Consider the following 18,750-nt stretch of genomic DNA (forward strand, 5'->3'; position numbering starts at 1 on the left):
AGTGACAGTTACCACGGCTTGCATAAAACATTTATTCCTCAAAATGCTTTAGTTTTTATTATTTCATTTTATTCTTTCAGCTCTGAGGTAGGTGGTGTCAGTGGGTGGAAATTCTATTTTATAGTTGAGGAACAACCCAAACCATTTCACTCATAATTCCGTAGTTAATGGCAGGACAGACTTTATCGTGAGGGTCCAGAGACCTACCCATCCAGCCACTGCCATTAATGTCTCTTTGGGTCATTGCTTTTAGATGGTTTATAAAAGGCTCAGGAGTCCATAGTGAATTGGTTTTGGACTTGAACTGAAGAGACAAGAGCCCTTTAATAATTCTATTGTTGCCTGTCAGGGTATACCCAAGAAGCATTTTTAGTTTTTGGTGAACCATATGGAAATATGTGAGGAAGATCTGGAGGCAGATAGTCTCACATTCAAAGAGTAACATTTCTTTCTGTACCTGAGTGAGACCATCTGAGTATATTGTTAAGAATCAAAAAGTTGCCAAAATGGAAGCCAGTACAGGGTGATGTGTTGGAGAGGGAGAAAGCTCAGACTAAGACTTTTCTACCATGGACTTGGTATCAGTTGTTTTCCAAAAATTGTGCTGGAGTGTTACATGCAGCGTTGCTTAGGTCCATTTGATCAATGTGTAACAAATCTATTTCCTCATTATAACATGCCTTACCTCTCTCTAGAATGCATCTTCATTTTTAGCTGTTTTCTGACTTGAAGTATTATTGGTGACGATAAAGAGAAACTGTGTTTAAGGTGACAGATACTTTCAGACTAAAAATAAAGCAGTGGTTCTCATTAACCAAGGTCAGGGAGAATGTGTGTACGGTTTGAAAAAGTTCCCTAAGATTCCCTTCACTCTCACTAGTTGAAAAACAATGCATTGAAATCTACTTTCTGCTAAATACAGTTGAAAATCACAATGGCAAGTATGAATTGAGGTAGTTACATGGGCTTCATCTGCTACCCTAAACGAAGGGTGTTTGGGAAGTATAGATAGAACCACAGTATTTTTTTTTCAAAGATTTTATTTATTTATGTATTTAGACAGAGAGTGAGCTTGAGTGGGGTGATGGGGTGTGGGGGGACAGAGGGAGAGGGAGAGAAAGATTCTCCAGCAGACTCCAGGCTGAGTGTAGAGCCCAATGCAGGACTCGATCCCATGACCATGAGATCATGACCTGAGCTGAAATCAAGAGTCAGACGCCCAGCCAGCTGAGCCACCCAGGTGCCCCGATAGAACCACAGTACTACAAAGCTTCTTGGTGCTCTTAATTTTAATCCAGGAGGTATTGTAGCTCATACAGTATGAGTTTCCTACCTCATGGAGAAACTTAAAAAGTAGACCTGAAGTGCTTTTTAGTTACTCTTATTCCCTCATCATCCCTTCCGTTATGAATAATCTAATCAGTTCTCTTCCTGAGATACTTGCAGTACAAAGGAGGAAAAACTTTTCTTTGGAACCAGAAGACCTGGGTTCAGGTTCTAACTCTGCCATTTGCTGGTTTAAATTGCTTAAATTTTCTGAGCTGCCTTGGGGCTTGGGAAATGGTAATTGGCTTGAATGAGATGAGTTAATATCATTCTTTGCCTACCAAAGTATCCTGTATGTATAAATATAACCAGCATTCCTCCTGGTTATGGGTGGGTTAACTAGTCATGATTGATAGCTGTGGGAAAAGGGATAATTAAGTTAAAATAAGAATAGAGAGAGAGTACATACATTTTACCTTTTTATTTTTTATTTTGTTATTTTTTTTACATTTTTACCTTTTTATCTTGAAATAATTTTATATCTGTAGAAAAGTTGTTAGAACAATCCAAGGAATTCTGTATATCCTTCCCTCAAATTCTTCAGTTGTTAACATTTTACCACTTGCTTTGTCATTCATTGGGGAAGAATGTTCAGCTAACAGCTGAGTGTTTACAACATGTCAAGCATGTTTTTACTTGCCTTATGTCATACACCAATCCACTAACATATAGGTACTGTTATCTCCAGTGTGTAGAAAAAAAAACTTAGGGGTGCTTGGGTGGCTCAGTTGGTTAAGTGACTGCTTTCGGCTCAGGTCATGATCCTGGAGTCCCAGGATTGAGTCCTACATCAGCAGGGGAGTCTGCTTCTCCCTCTGCCTGCCGCTCCCCCCTCTCATGTGCTCTCTCTCTGTCTCTCTCTCATTCTTTCTCTCTCAAATAAATAAATAAAATCTTAAAAAAGAAAGAAAGAAAGAAAGAAAAACTTAGGTTAGATAAGTTGCCTGAGATTCCACAGCAGGTAAATGGCAGAGGTTGGATAGGAAAGTCCATGTTTTTCACCACCTTCCTCTACTAGTGGATCTGGAGACTTGCATTCTAGCCCAGGTTTTGCCACTAACAGTGGTATGGTCACTGGCAGTTTATTTCACAGCAGTTCCTTTGTTTTCCAGCAATTTCCCTTCTTTTCATGGAACCCAATGTCCCTGGTCCTGACTCACCTCACTGTAGAGACAGGTTACCATCAATGAAGTATCTTGAGTTTTTTAGCTATATAAATCAATGCTTGATCTAGTATTGCTGATTAAGTATAATTTGTTTAAGCAAAAATAACTACAGTTTGTGTGCAGAGTTTGCTGTTGAAGTTATGGTGAGGTGTGAGTACACTCCTTTACCCACACCGATTTCCTATACCCTATTTCCATATGAAATAGATGGAACTGTCATGATTTGATTGGTGTTCTCTTTTGCAAAAGGATAAACCAGCAGAGTTTTTCCTGTTAGGCAAAGTATCCAGGGGTGCTGGACTATTCCTTGCTCTGAGCACCCCCCCTGAGATCAAGATTATTGATCCTTCTCTCTGTTTGGCTACTGGGCCGTGAGCATTTTGGTTCTAGGAGACTGGGGAAGATGACAACAAGGTTTGGTCTTTAGATTATTTGCACTTTCTTTGAATTGAATTCCACCCCCCCCCCCCCAACCCTTGGTTTGATCAGAGGAATCTTTCCCCTCGGCTTTGATAGAAGTAGATTTTGTGGAACCTTGAACTGAAGATTGTAAATTTGGTAGCTTGTGGGCCAGATGTGGCTGGCAAATATGTGTTTTTGGCTTGCCTAATGTCTTAAATTTTTTCCATTAGTAGCCAACATTTAAAAGCCAGAGGTTTTCACATAAAAACCTAGCTTTCGAAAGCTTTTCTTTAAAAGGGGAGAAAATAAAAGGAAAGAGATGATGATCCTGGGCCTACAAAGAGCAGAAATGGAGTGGAACAGCCGTCGAGCGCTACTGTCCCCAGTAGCCTATTTTGTACCTGGCTCCTGTAGACACTTGAATTTTCAGCTCTAGATCTAGAACTTGAATTTTTGTTTTAAAAGCTGGAGAAGTACAATTGGATGAGTTAGTGTTGTTAGCTTATCCGTGGTTACAAGAGTTCTGCTTTCTTGGATAGGTAGAAAAATAGCTTATAAATACGATAAGGGACTTACAAGATCAGAGTATTTTCCCTGTCTTTGTCATTGTTTAATTTCCATCATTGTGGGCCAGAGTGACTCCTAGATCTGAGCGCTTTGGTCATCCCTTCATTGCCTGCACACAGGCACCGCTGCCAGCAGAGGGTGCTGTCCACTCACTGAGCCTGCTGTCATGGTGGCTCAGCTGATCCGCAGCTGTTGGGCATGTGCCCTGGGTCTGTGTGAGGCTTTGGGCATGTTCATTTGGTTCCCATCCCTAGTGCCCACCCCTTAGACCCTGGCCAGGTTATTGTGTCACTAGGGACTCTGTTCAGTAACAGGAAACTGGGGAAAGTTTAATTGTTTTCTCCTCTCTCTTTTTCCCATGCAGCTGAACAAAAGGTTCATCCTCAGTTTTCTCCATGCCCATGGGAAGCTGTTTACCCGGATTGGGTAAGTGTGCAGGATGTTTATTTTATTTTCCTACATTACAAGTCATTTTGGAATTTAATATTGTTAGCAACTAGACTGTGTTTGTAACTGAGGGCACAGGGTGTGAATTCTTAGAGGCCTCCACCTTCTCTTCACTCACTCTGCTCATGAAGTTTGGGAAATATTATTCTGCATCCATCTGTCTCTTCTTTCTCTATCTTTACTAAAGCCCCTTTTAAACATCCAACCCCCACCTCTAATCCCTCTGATTTCTCTTTCCTCTGCCTTCCAGCTCAGCCCCTAGTGAACTCCTTAAGGAAGTCGTACTCAGTCCCTAGGTACAGCTGTCAGGGGTCCTCCTTGGGGAGAATGCTGTCCACTAATTTTCCCTTAAAGAGAAGAGTAACATTTTCTTTCCTCTAACATTTTCTCTTCCTTCTGAACCATACCCCTTTCTTCCCTGCTCAGGTTTGTGCACCATATTGCTGATCTCCATAAATGCTAAGACTTTTCTTTGGTTTCCCCATCCGCCATGGATTTACATGTAAATATCAGGGAAGATGGTGTGTGCAAAACCCTGTTACTTCATCCATTAAATCCCTGGAAAGACATCATGTTTTGAGTATTCCTTTCGTGGATCAGAATTTTTCCTCACTGTATAAAACTAGTGATCCTAAAGCCTGATGAATGCCTGCACACCAGACTAGAGGTATGCTGAGTGCCTCTGTAGTCTAGGAGACAAGTAAGTGGCAGCACTCTCTGATGGGTCTTTGTCTGCGTTTTCCTATTCCCTGAGTTGGAGGTTTTATTATGAGCTACCCTTTGAGGTGTATCTTTTGGATCCCCCATTATTGTCAGTGTTTCCCTCACTTTCTGCCATAGCCTTCTGAGTTTATCTGTAATGCTCTAGAAGGTTTCCTTAGTGGGAGAAGCAGAAAGGTTTTGTCTTGCTTCAAGAAACACTGTGAAAAAACATGGTGAACTAGAAAGTGTGCTTGTTACATACTCATTTGTCATCAACCTGGGCAAGAGTGATAGTGATGGCCAGCACAAGGGTAGTCTTGATTTTGAAATCACTAGGGAACCTTGGAGTAGTGCCAACAGATGCATCTCTATTGGGAGAACTAAGTGTAAAGTAATTCACTTGGGAAAAGGAAATCAGGTGTGTCAGTAGCCTCCCCCCCCCCGCCCCCATAGGCTCTACCCTGGCAGGAGTTTTTGCTCAACGCTGTTGTATCCCCAGCGCCTAGCATACAGTAGGTACTCAGGAAATACTTGCTTATGAATGAATAAATCATTACAAGAAATGGACAGATTGTCAAAGACTAGAGAGAAGGATCTAGTATTGTAGTAGGTTATAGTAGACCCAGGCCAATCACTAGTGAGTCATGTAAAGCTGCAGCTGCAAGGTGGACAAGATGATATCAAGGTCATTTCATAAAATAACGCATCACAGCAGGAAATACAATTATGCTGCACTTAAAATATGGCTCCTTTTTATTATCTTTTTTCTCATTTTAAAATCTTTCTTACTACCTTACTACCTTTCCACTCTGTATTTCTCTCCTTTTTTTCCTTTTCCTGTGTTTGTTCTTTAAATTTTCATGTACCATGATTTTATGAGTCAGTATTTCTCAACCTTTGTACCATTGATATTTTGAGCCTTATAATTCTTTGTTGTTGGAGTCTGTCCTGTGTGTTGTAGGATTTTAACAGCTTCCCAGGCTTCTCCCCACTATGTGCCAGTGGTATCTCTGCCTCTTCTCACCAGTCATGACAATTACAGATGTCACCAGACAATGCCAAATGTTCCCTGGGGGGCAAAATTGCTCCTGGCTGGAAACCGCTATTCTGTTAGAGATGTGGGGAGCTAAAGAAGTTCTAAATCTTGGTCTAGAATGTAGGAATATTTAAGATATATTTTTGTCAGGTCTAAGTATTAGGTAGAATCTTACTTTTGTTCCCCTTAAAAATTCTTATAGTTAGATACATATATTTTGGAGGAACTTGGGGAAAGAACCATAATAATGATTAAAAAGCTAGAAAATTATTTCTGAGAGAAAAAATTAATCTTAACAGAATTAAAGTAAGAGGCACCTGGCTGGCTCAGTTGGTGGAGCATGTGCCTCTTGATCTCAGGGTTGTGGGTTCGAGCCCCACGTTGGGTGTAGAGATTGCTTAAAAATAAAATCTTAAAAAAAACACACACAAAAAGTTAAGGTAAAATAAAAAGTCTATTTAGAGACAGCTGTAGGGTACCTTGTGTTTAAATATAAAAGAGTCATAACCGGATAGTTTTGATTTCTATGGGATGACAGCAAGAGAAAATAGGCTTATGTTGCAGCTGAAGAGATTTGGGTTAGGTGTAAGTAAATTTCACAGAGGGAAGATGTTTGGGAATTTTCTTCTCTGGAAGTCTTTAAAAAAGAATAGATATTCTCATTTGTCAGAGGTGGTTTGCTGTGGTCCAGATTATTTTTCAGGACCTCTTCCATTCCTGCATATAACATATTCTGTTGGCAAAAAGATAAGGCCAGTCTATGTTCATCTTCATAAAAAATGAGTTACAGTTATGTTCACATGAGGAAAATATATGTAAATTCTAGGCACTCCAGCCCCTTGATGAGTATTCTTGTGCTCTCCTGGAAGGAAAAGAATTGAGCCCCATATTTATTCTGGAAGGCAGAAACAGCAGTAACTTCTATTGGGGGTAAAAAAAAAAAAAAAAGTATAGTAGTCTGTAAGACTAGAAAAGGAGTGAGCCCAAGCCACACACAACAACATGGACTGTTGCCTAATTACCAAGAAGATGTGAAATGTGGGAGGTGTTGAAAACGAATTAAGAGTGAGGAGATTGTAATGGGGAGCAGCTGAAGACACATCCACCGTCCTGCCTGCCTTTTGAGAAAAGCCCTGGGTTGCTTTGCTCTCCGGGCCTGTGTCTTCTCTGTGCTAGGTGTTCCAAATCGCATCTGTATCCGCTTGAATGCCAATTGTGTGCAACATGAGTCTCCCTCCTCTGTGTCCAGGGAAAAAGAGGTTCAGAGCATTAGGTGGAATCAAGTGCCCAAGGGGAAAGTTTTGTTTTCACCACTGACTAATTACAAGACCTCGAGAGGGAACAAGTCAAAGCCTTTTTGGGCTTCAGTTTCCTTATCAGCAGTTTAAATAGGTGATGTCCAAGGTCCATTCCAGTCCTTATGTTCTGTAGCACTATGATTTTTTTTTCTCTCATCTCTATCCTGTCACATGGCTTAGTTTTGTTTGTTTTTGTTTTGCTACTGGATTGCTCCTATCTTGTCCAGTTTTTAAAAATTAAGAAGTTGAAAAAAATTAGGAAGCATGATTGTTTTCTGCAGAGAATGTCATCTCGCCCAGCTGCGTTCCTCAGCATCTGAGAGGTTGGGTGCTGTCCCGTTAGTCACTGTCTGAGTCACTCCCAGTTTAGGTCCCAGTGTTGTCTGAAAGACTGGTTTCTTGAAACTGCCATTCAGATGAGACAAGGTGTCTCTAGAGATTGCTTCGGAAAGCAGTCACTTAAGTCTGCAAAATGCTTATCCTGAAAATGATTGTATCTTCTGCAGTTTTTAAGGATAGGGACAGAATCTTCTCAGGCTCAGGAAGAAGATTCAGTCAGGGATCCCATATGGCTCCTGACAGACACTTGCTTTCCTGGTGAGAGGCAGATCAGACCTGCGCCTGGACTCCACTGAGAGAGGTTGGGAAGCCGGCAGCCTGGAGACTTCTGATTTGTGACAAATAGAATAATTTCGCTTCCCATTATTGCGTTGGTTAAAGTTACCGCTTTAGTTTTTACTTGCTTGCTTAGTCACGCTATTTGCACGGCTTCAAGGTCTCTTGGAATTCAAAGACTGATATATTTATTTTGGTCTTTGAATTGTGAAAAATGCAATGTTTATGTCTTGATTTATTATTAAAATTATAAATGTTTTATATACAAAAGCCAGACGTATTCATTGTAGGGAAAAATCTATTCACTGCATACAGTGCTCATTGTAAAATATTAAAACCCGGCAAAAGAAGAAATAAAAAATTGCCCATCTTCTCACTATCTAGAGATAACTCTCCACCCTTAACACTTGGTGTATATTTTTATCTTTTTTTCTATACATATCACACATTTATTTTTTTACAAATATGTGTAACAAGGGACATTCAACTATTTTAAAAGTGTATTCATTTAATATATATTGAACTTTCCCCCACATGATTAAAAATCTAATACAACTTTTTTTTTTTTTAAGATTTTATTTATTTATCTGACAGAGAGAGCAAGAGAGGGAACACAAGCAGGGGCAGTGGGAGAGGGAGAAGCAGACTTCCCACTGAGCAGGGAGCCCGATGTAGGGCTCGATCCCAGGACTCTGGGATCATGACCTGAGCCGAAGGCAGACGCTTAACGACTGAGCCACCCAGGCACCCCTCTAATACAACTTTAAAAAAAAAGAATTTGAGCACTGGGTGTTATATGTTCTGATCTAACTGATGAATCACTAAATTCTACCTCTGAAACTAATAATATGCTATATGTTAATTAAATTGAATTTAAATAAAAAATTAAAAAATAGAATTCAATTATATGGATGTGCCATCTTAATGATCTGCTGTTGTTGGGCATTTTAGGCTGTTTCCAATTTTTTGCTGTTATAAATTACCATCTTTTTATGCTCTCTCTCCTCCTCCTTTGCTGCTACTGCTGTTGCTGCTTTTTATAATTTTATAAAACTTCAAACATAAGTTGTACATTGTATTTCCATTTCAGTATAATTTTTATCCTGTAATATCGGGTGGAGCAAAGAGAAAGACATAAAACTACTTACAGGTGGTTTGATGCCCAAATCAGCATTTTAGTGACAAAACTGGGAAGCAGAAACCCCGCTATTGAGCTCTGAGGAAGGATCTGTTATCTGTGCGTCCCTCAGTTACTGCCTAACAAAGCTGCTTTAGTCTGAGTGGATTCATCTTCCCTCATATCTCAGAGTTGAAGTTACTCTAACCGATATCCTTATGTATTTGAGGGGTTTTTTTTGTTGTTGTTATAGTTATGTTGTACTAGTTGAAAGGCAAAGGGAGGATCTTTTTTTTGTTGTTATTAAAAAAAAAAGAGAGAGAGATGTGGATATTTGACCTGGTGCTCATTTGAGACTTCAGTCTGACCTAGGGAGTTAATGGATCTGTTTCAATTCCCATCCCAGGGAAGAGGCTTCCTCAGACACAGCTTCGAAGCAGGACTGTCCCACGTGACACCTCTGTCCTGTCATTCTGTGCTGGCTCTCTACTGCCTTTCAACACGGAGACACATGGCTCTGAAACTTGCCCACTGTGGCTGCTTTTCAAGCAGAGTGAACACTGCTATTCTCGTAATGAGAAGTGCTAGCCCCCCTCCCCACCTCCGACCAGAAAGAGTGCTGCACAGTGTCAAGATTTAAAATGAAACCTTTGTTATAGCCCATGGGGAAAAATGGATCCATTCCAGCCCCAAACATATCACTCTCTGCCATTCCAAACCTACCAAGAGTTTTAATGGTTCTGAATTGGAAGGAAAAACAAGGTTCTTTTTTTTTTTTTTCCTTGTTTTTTCCGGGGGGGGGGGGGGCACTTGAAATGGCATGTTGGGGAAAAAAGCAAATACATGGCATGTTTTCTGCCAATGAAAATGAGGACAGCTCAGCAGAGAAGGGAACTGGAGTATAAACTGTAATTGACCCATAGCTGTGGCATGACTCCTGGGTACTAGAAGGTCAGTAATAGGAGTTGCCATCCAAGGGTAAGGAATGAAGATTGCTAAGATGCCAGAAAGCTCTGGAGTTTTTTTCCTAACTCGGGGAGGGTATTACTCAGTGGCGAAAGGGCCAAGGTTCAGGTGAAATCAGAAGCACCTTTCTCTAGGGCTTGAAACTGTTTTGTATCTTTTGAGAAAGATTCCCTTCCCTGTGGCTTTCCAGAAGCTATTTATTAATCCAGCCTGGAGCTATTCCTCACCCCACCCCCCAGTGTACCACAAGGAGTTTGTTTGTTTGGGGGGTGGGGGTTGAGGATGGATAAAAGATACTTTGCTGACCACGAATTGTTCAGCGTGGCTCTATGGCCCATGTGCCTGGTTTCTCTCTCTAGCACCAAGTTTGAATTTGCTTTTTATTTTCTGAGGACTTGAGCTGTGGTTTTGTTCATGTTTCCAAAGGAGCTCCAGGCATGCACCACTGTTTGGGATCCAGTGGCCACATTTGGCAAGCAGTGGTTTGAATGACCTCTCTTTAGGAGCCCTAGGTCACTGGCTGGATTTCTACCTCCCTACATTATAGGCTCTTCCTGTATTGGGAGTGGCAGTTGGCCAGGGCATTAGATTTCCACTGGCCTGAAAACATACAGACCCTGATGAGCAGAGGCTTGTGAGAGGGAGGAGGACAGCAACACAGGAAAGACTGAAACAGATCATGGGGGCCCTTGGTCTAGGGCTTCTTCAAGGGAAAGTCTGGGATCCCCAGGTGGAGCAATTAATGTGATGGTACCTAAAAGACAGCAGCAGAACTATGCCTGGTTTCCTGAAGCGAAGCCTCTAGATTCATGAACCTCTTTTTAAGGAATACAGTTTTCATACCAGAGAGTTTGGGGAGTATGTAGGTTGTAGAGCTTTAAGGAAATTTGTTCACTATTCACAAAAACGGAGTGTTTCAGAGAGAAACTTTGATTTCAGCTTGAATCCAGTGGTTGCCAGGGGTTAGGAAATAGCATACCAAAGCCTAATAACTCATAGTGACGTATCCAGAGGTTGAGTTGTTTCCATCTCTGATCCCTGATCAATTCTTTTTCTTAAATGTGGTCACAACCTTAGGATACCGGGAAGGTTTGTGAAAGAAAACGTCCTAGGCATGAGGGGTCTGCTTTCAGAGAGACACGGCGTGGTGGGGTGGGAGTTTGTGGGCGCGTGTGCGTGTGCACACCAGCTGCTCTTGGGCACGTGCCTCCCTGAATGAGCTGGCTGTGTTTGCAGGATGGAGACATTCCCTGCGGTGGCGGAGAAGGTCCTCAAGGAGTTCCAGGTGCTGCTGCAGCACAGCCCCCCTCCTATTGGAAGTACCCGCATGCTGCAGCTTATGACCATCAACATGTTCGCTGTGCACAACTCTCAGCTGAAAGGTAAGGAACGGCTGGCATCTTTATCCACACAGATAAATCTGAGTCTAGCTTCTTTCATACGCTGCCATACCACGACATTCCCCCTGATACACACACACGCAAACACACGCTTCCCTATCATTGCCTCTCAGATTTTTAATTTACTCTCTGAAATCTGTATGACTCTCTAGTGCTTGGGTGGGATGAAAGGAAGGAATCATGGGTATAGAGCTTTATTTGCAAACCCAGAGATGCTGTTGCACATCTGGCCATGCTAAAGGCAGCAGCAAGGCCTCTTGGAGGCTACAGACCCAGAGCCTCTCCCAGGGGAGAGGCATTGCTGAAATGTTTCATTGCAGAGACCATACGCTTGGCAGGGATTGGGAATAGCTGTTTCTGGACGCATGTACCCTGTTTGTTCAGTATGGAAAAGTCTAGTTCCCTATGGGCTATCCCTTGTGGGAGCCTGCCAGGGAGTAGTGAATTGATGAGCTTTGGTGACTCAAGCTGGAAGCACAAAAATCACCAGGCCTAGAATTTGGCCATTATACTGGTGTGCATTCTGAAAAGCTTTTCTGAACACTGGGGTTTTTTTGAGGTGGGGGTGGGGAGGGAGGGGCTGATTGGCAGGATTTGTAAATGTTCTGATGACCAGGTCACTGTTGAAGGATGTTACCAGGATCCCTTCCCTCCCCTCCACCCCACTTAGGTAAGGATGATGTGGTTTGACTTGATGGAAATATGTAGCATGGGGGTGACATTGTTTTGTGTGTTTATTTGGTCCACGCTGCCAAGAATCGTTTCAGAGGATTGACAGAGAGTGTTTGGTCTCAGGGCTGGAAGGTTATTATCTGAAATGCCAAGAAGTGGAAACTGTCCTGTGCAGATTCTGTTTTAAAACAGACCTGGTCGGGCGCCTGGGTGGCTCAGTTGGTTAAGCAACTGCCTTCAGCTCAGGTCGTGATCCTGGAGTCCCAGGATCGAGTCCCACATCGGGCTCCCCGCTCAGTGGGGAGTCTGCTTCTCCCTCTGACCCTCTCCCCTCTCGTGCTCTCTCGCACTCTCTCTCTCTCAAATAAATAAATAAAATCTTTAAAAAAAAAAACAGACCTGGTCTTTCTGGACAGAGTGTCGCTCGTTCTCTTGTTGCATCTTTTCTTAGTGCTTTCTCACTCTGAAGTTGATTTATTTCCCTTCCCATTTGTACTTGGGGGTTATGCCTCACTGGTATTGGGGGTGGTGGATTTCTCCCCTGATGAGTATATATGCCACACTTTCCCTTGAAAACCTGGCTTCTCCTGGGACTTTCTCTGCAAGGTCCTCTGCTCGTCCACCTGGGTTTTCAATCATATCTGAATCTTAGAGGATTTTCTCCCCTCATGCTGCCTGCTACAAAATTGAGAGTTCCCAGCAGAAGTCAAGATGCAGAGGCTTAGGTGCCTTTTTGAGCTTGGGTAATTATTCCTGAGAATACCTCTGAGAAAGCATGCAATCTTGAGGGGCAGTGGTGGTTTCCAGGAAGGAGGAAATAAAGTTTGTGAAGTGCTGTCATGGTGGGTTGTGAAGTCCAAAGGGGAGGGAGATTGATTCCTTCACCGTTACTCTGCTGGTTCTCCTACCAATTGGGAAGCTCACCGGACTCAGGAGCTGGGGCCTCCTGCAGTGCCCTTCTATTTATTTTCCTGCCTACCTCTAACAGCAACACAGAGTTCGGTGAGTTGCTGCTCTGTCACAGAACTGCAGCCTCTGCCAAGGTATCATTCCAGCCTCGAGTGACCTGTGGTCTCAGGAGGTGTGAGTGTAAAGGACCTGCGGCTCTTGCCTGCGAAGCATCTGTTGTCAGCAGCTTCTGCTCCATGAAAAGGAATACCTTGGCCTTTTCATAGGCCACCAGTGAGTCCTTTTCTTGTAGCTGCTGTTGAGTAAAGGTTAAGAAAATATGGGTGAAAGGAAGGTGAGGTGGTGAGAACAGAGAAAGGAGAAAATAGGTGGTTCTCCCATGTGAGGCCAAGGTTCTTTTTTCAGGACTCTTTTCTATCCATGGTTGGTCATAATGAGGACCTGCTAGCCAAGAAGGACAAGTCAGAGCCTGTGCTTGAGACTGCTCATTTCTGGCCTTGTCCTGACGCTCACCTCCATGAGGCAGCTGGGGCCAAGGGGAGTATGAGCTGAGGTGGTCAGAAGCTCCAAGAGTGTTTCAGGGAAAAACAGCCTGGGCCACAGGATATAACACTCAAGTAGGACAGAGAGCTCTGCGGACGTGCTGCCAAGTACCCGGTGTGCAGTTGAGGCGGCCGTCCAGACCCCACTGTGTGGGCTGCCATTGGGAGAGGGGTGAGCAGAGCACTCAGCGGGGCCAGTTGGTGGGAAGATGCACTTTTCCATTTCCCAGCACATGAGTCATCTTCTCTGGGCCCCTGTGCTGTGCTTGCACGGACAGTGGCAAGAAGGGGGTGTTGTGGCTGAGTAGCAGCATCTGTGCCGGGGGTGGAGAGGGAAGGGGGTTGGGGAGAGGGTAAAGATTTAAATCCTTCACTAATCAACAGCAGTTTGAATCACATTTTTATGAGTAAGGAAGTGATAAATCAGCCCTGAGTGTTCAGCCCCCAAGTCCTGTCAGCTGGTGCCCTTCTGAAGGCTTCTCTCCAGGCCAGTCTGCTTGCTGTCAGAGTCGCCACCCAGCCACAGAACCCTGGCTGTCTGAAACCGGGAAGCAAGGGCCTGATGCTGCCTGGCCCTCCCAGGTGCTTGGGGTCTTGGTGATTTGGCAGTCACTGCGAGTTACAGAACATCTGGACCATCATTTTTCTTTCCATTCTTACTTGGACATGTCCTTCTGGGTGGGTGTTTGCATATGTCAGTTCCTGGACTCTGTGGAGAAGGAACATTCCAGCCTGAAGCAGAGGTGATCTGTGGCCCCCAAGGCAGTTGGGATCCTTTCAGTCTGTGCCTGGGCCTTCCTTGTAGATATGGTACCTAAGGCGTATGATTTGAAGAGCAACAGGGACGCCCTTACTAAAAAGTATGTTCTTTGTTGATGCCTCTGATTCATTTTTTTTGTGTTCAGTGCCACCCTTGTATAACTGTCCTCTTTTCAAAATACCAGTAGTTCAGGGATAGAATGATACTAACACTTTAGGGTGATTGCTTTTTAAATGTGCTTTCCTTGTGGTCAAGAGAGATATAGAACTGTTTAAAAGCTTTGGACACCTCACAAGTAAAAATGGAGGAAAAAACCCTCAGCTGGTGACAACTAAAAGGCATCTTTCCCCTTTTCCCAGGTTATATAGTTTTCCCTGGAGCTCAGGAAGGCAGAGGATGTGAGATCAGATTTGCCCCCCTTCACACAGGAGGAAATAAATTGAGTTCTGCTACATCATTTAACCAACTAAACTTTCAGATCTCAGCAGTGATCTCAAAATTCATGGGTTGAGGGCCATTGGTGGGGGAGACCTCTGTCTCCTCTCATTTGAGCCCTTTGCAAAAATTCTGCTTCAGTGGAACTACAGAGTCTAGAATCCCGCACTGAAGTGATTGGGGACAGATAAATTTGAGGGATGTTTGGGGGGTTCTTAGGAAAGTGCCTAGTACTTACTAGGCACTCAGTTAAGTCTGTACTGAATGCATGGATGAAGAAGGCCACAGTTCTGGCAAGCCAGCTCTCATTGAACAGTGTGTTCCTTACCTGGCTTGGGTCCAAAATTGTTCTTTGGCGAGTGATGGGTGGTGGTGAGATAGGTGGTTCCCAGAGTGATGTCACAATCGGTAATCTCTCTACAGCATTCCTGAGCCCAAAGGGAGAAATGGGGCCTTCTCCACGTGCCTCAGCATTTAACACTTCAGTGGCCGTTTGATCGGCTGACGTGATGCTGGAGGGTGAACTGTTGATCTAAACCACAAACACTCCAAGAATTTTAATTTTTTGAAAATTCTGTAATTGAAGGAAATAGACTCTAGTTTCTTGAAGAGGAATAATTGAAGTAGCGTTTGTGGTAGGGCATCACTGAAGCCCATTGCATCCCCCATCTGTGCCCAATTTGCTCCAATCTGGCCTTTTTTTTTTTTTTTCTTCTTCTTCCTTTTTCTCTCTCCCTCTTGCTCTTTCTCTTTTTAAAAAATATGTTTTATAATTCCTGGAATCAAAACCATCTCAGTCACACACTGTTTTATTTTACTGTATTATTGGATTATACTTCCTATAAATCATTGGATGTTATTCATTGGCCACCACTGGAATAACTTCCCTTTTCTATACTCTGGCCCCCTCTTTTTCCTCCTCCTTTTCCTCCTCTACCAGTTCATAGGCCAGGCCTCCATTTCAGCCTTGCAGAAACGCCCCAGAGGCAGCAGGAGGGCACCCAGAAACACTTCTCTCGTGTGCCGTTGGTACTCCCTGCTTTTAGGGAACATTTCGGGGCTGGGATTGAGGTAGGGATGGACTGGCATTCCTTCCATTATCAATTATGCTTGCTCTTATGGCTCGTTAGTAATCCTGCATTGCAGGAGGTAGAGGGAGTGCCACACGTGTGTCTCCAGAGGAATAGAGAATCACAGCTGTCTATGTGGGACCGATAGTGGTTAACCCAGATGTTGGGATGCTTGAGGTAGAGACCTCACACCTCCATGCTGTTGTTGTGTATGCTGGTTGACTCTAGTTGAGAAGTTTGATTCACAACCAGAGTTCCTTTGTTTTCCAGCCACCTCACAGACTTTGAGTACAGCAATCTGCTTCTCTGTGGCAATTCACTTCTGTCTGAGTCTCTTACCAAAGCAGAATGTATGAAGTGCCTAATCCTCTGCTTGTCAGAACAGTTGTACAGGAAATCCACCTTTCATAAGGGGTTAGGCTTGAGTTTAGCTGTATAAACTGTCCTTCTCATTCCTCCTTCTCTAAGATCTCTAGTGGTAGAAGCCCTTGGGCTTTTTCTCCTAAAGGATCCATGGGTAGATTTCTCCAGGTAATCAGCACTTCCTGACCTTCATTTCCAGAACTGCTCAGTTTAGAGTAAATTAGCAAAGAACCAGCTTGGCCAACAAATTTTGTGAGAAATGGATTCAAAGGTCAGAAGAGTCTAGGCTTTAGAAGGCAGGCCAGAGGAGGACGCATCCTTCCGCTATGCCCTCTATCCCCCTGGGGGAGATACAACTATCAGTAGGCTGCTTAGCACAGACTTCTTCCCTCAGGATTCCCTGGAAAAGAAGAAAAAGTTAAAGAAATGAGTGTGTAGGGGACCTCCCTATCTTTCCTGACTCTGATTTCCAGGGTCCTTGCTTTTAGAATATATGTTACTTTAGGTCAGGGGAGGATAAACAGTTCTGAACCGCTAAAGAAGTGAGAAAATCCAGTCATATCAATAAAATTAAGCTTCTTACTGTGTCAGGTGAAGGAATGGTATCTGTTTGCCCCAAGGTGATGGTGTGGTTTGGTGTCCTTAGTTGCTTTGGTTTAGAGTGCTGAAGTGCAGTATCCCATCATTGCCCAGGAGTTAATATGGGCTGGGTATCTCCTCTCTCTGGCCATTGTATGGCTTCCCAATTTGATTTTATTTTGCTCCAGGAAGGACTTAACTCTGAAAGGAAGACATTATTGGCAGGAATGTTGGCAGCAGGGCTCTCAGCTGCCTTTCCAGAGTTCTCTGTAAGCTTTTCCTGAGGAGAAAATTTCTACATGTGTAGCTTACCGGGGGCTCAGGCCAGATATGTACTGTGTGTTGAACACACAGGGGAAGTGGGTATGTTCTGGGGATGGGGTGAGAGGGCATAAGTTGTACTTTGTATCCTAACCAACTGAATGGTGGCTGAGGAAGAATTGTAGCTTTCAGAGGTAGTGGCAGATAATAACAACAGCAAAACACTGTGATAATACCTGATGACATTTTATAGTTGCTGCATACGTGTTTTCATTTGATTTCTCCTACCAGCTGTCAGAGACAGGTGGGACAGATATTTTGTGTCCTGTTTTATAGATGGCCAGGAACATACCAGAAAGGTTTAATAATTTAAGCAAGGTTACGCATCTAGCAAATTACACCCACATCTTAAGTGTCCAGCCTTCTGTATCAGAAGACACAGAAACCTCTCTGGATTTAATTGAGAGAGTTAAACAATGCAAGCATCTTGCCTCTCCCCCCCCCCCCCCCGCCAAATCTGAGCAGCTGCTGTTTTTTGATGCAAAAAGTGATTCTTGAGTCTGATTTGAGACTGAAGAGGAACAGAGGTAGAGATGAGGGAGTTGAGGGGGAGTCAGAATTCCAGGCTGCTTGAACCTCTGGTGGGGCCACAGGTAATAAGCTGGCAGAAGGATATGGTTTGAGGATATCAAAAGTTGTCGGGGTTCCATATTTACTATTCTCATGGGTAAGGGGGAATCTCCCTTTCACAACAGAAAGCATTGTTCATGACCAGTTGGGAAAAGAAATATTCATCTTTGTCTTACTTTGGGAAATGCAGTCTCCTTCTCTCTCTTTCTCCCTTTCTTTCTTTCTTTCTTTTTTTTTTTTTTTTAAGATTTTATTCATCCATTTGACACAGAGAGACACAGCGAGAGAGGGAACACAAGCAGGGGGAGTGGGAGAGGGAGAAGCAGGGGGAGTGGGAGAGGGAGAAGCAGGCCTCCCCAGGAGCAGGGATCCCGATGTGGGGCTCGATCCCAGGGCTCTGGGATCATGACCTGAGCTGAAGGCAGATGCTTAAGGACTGAGCCACCCAGGCACCCCTCTTCCTTTTTTTTTTTTTTTAAGATTTTATTTATTTATTTGACAGAGAGAGACACAGTGACAGAGGGAACACAAGCAGGAGGAGTGGGAGAGGGAGAAGCAGGCTTCGTGCAGAGCAGGGAGCCCAATGCGGGGCTCGATCCCAGGACCCTGGGATCATGACCTGAGCCAAAGGCAGATGCTTAACAACTGAGCCACCCAGGCGCCCCTCCTTTTCTTTTTTAAAGGACTTTTTAGGAACATTGTTTCTTATTCTCATGATCTTTTCTATTATCTTTCTTGCTTTTAAGAAAGAGGCTTTTCACATGCCATTCTTAGAGGAGACTATGATTCTTATTTTTGGCCTGGGGGAAAGTAGATATATCATTCATGCAGAAAAGAGGATGAGAGTATAAAACATTTGAAAGGATGATAAAGTGAATACACATGGAACCCCTATCTGGGTTAAGAAATAGAATGCTGTTAGCACCTCAGAAGCTCCCTGTTGTGTTTTGTGCCCATGGTAGTTCTCCCTCATCCTTACAGGTAATTATCATCCTGACCTGTGGAGTTCATTCCCTTACTTTTTTATAGCATTGTTATAAGTATGTACTCTTAAACAAAACGTAGTTTGGTTTTGCTTGCATATAAATGGAATCATGCTTAATCATATTATTTACATTCTTTTCTCTCTGGCTTATTTTGTTCCATGTAATGTTTGTGAGTTCTATCCATGTTGATGTGTGTGGTTGTAGTTTATTCATTTTCATTGCTACAATACTACATTTTATTCCTGTATTACAGTTTACCCGTTCTTATTTTAAGGATATTTGAGACATTTGAGTTGTTTTCTCTTTGGAGCTATTATGAATATTGAATCCATTGACCGTTATTGTAATTATTGGAGTATTTGGATTTATACGTACTGTACTATTATTTAAAAATCAGTTTTATCGAGGTAAATTTATACACAGTAAAATGAACCCATCTTAAGAGTACATTTCAGTGAGTTTGACCAACTTATATACCAATTTATATATCCGGGTAACTAA

General features: G+C 43.1%; 1 protein-coding gene across 10 annotated transcripts in view; it reads left to right on the top strand.

Moving 5' to 3' along the window:
• SMG6 (SMG6 nonsense mediated mRNA decay factor) overlaps positions 1-18,750 on the top strand; it is a 232,660-nt gene that overhangs the window by 44,395 nt on the left and 169,515 nt on the right. For 9 of the 10 annotated variants that reach the window (XR_010408613.1, XM_064582972.1, XM_064582967.1 and 6 more), the window contains 2 exons: positions 3,826-3,887; positions 10,879-11,024. Coding sequence is in view for 9 of the 10 variants with exons in the window: in XM_064582972.1 (XP_064439042.1) it covers positions 3,826-3,887; positions 10,879-11,024 (208 nt within the window). In the remaining variant the exon portion in view is untranslated. Of the gene's footprint in view, positions 1-3,825; positions 3,888-4,321; positions 4,609-10,878; positions 11,025-18,750 lie in introns of those variants that run through there. The other variant, XM_064582973.1, reaches the window with a different exon arrangement.

The sequence above is a fragment of the Mirounga angustirostris genome, unplaced genomic scaffold, assembly GCF_029215605.1.
Source record: "Mirounga angustirostris isolate CCGP_5_RB_7025 unplaced genomic scaffold, mMirAng1.0.hap1 SCAF_17, whole genome shotgun sequence".
In the NCBI taxonomy this organism is placed as follows: domain Eukaryota; kingdom Metazoa; phylum Chordata; class Mammalia; order Carnivora; family Phocidae; genus Mirounga; species Mirounga angustirostris.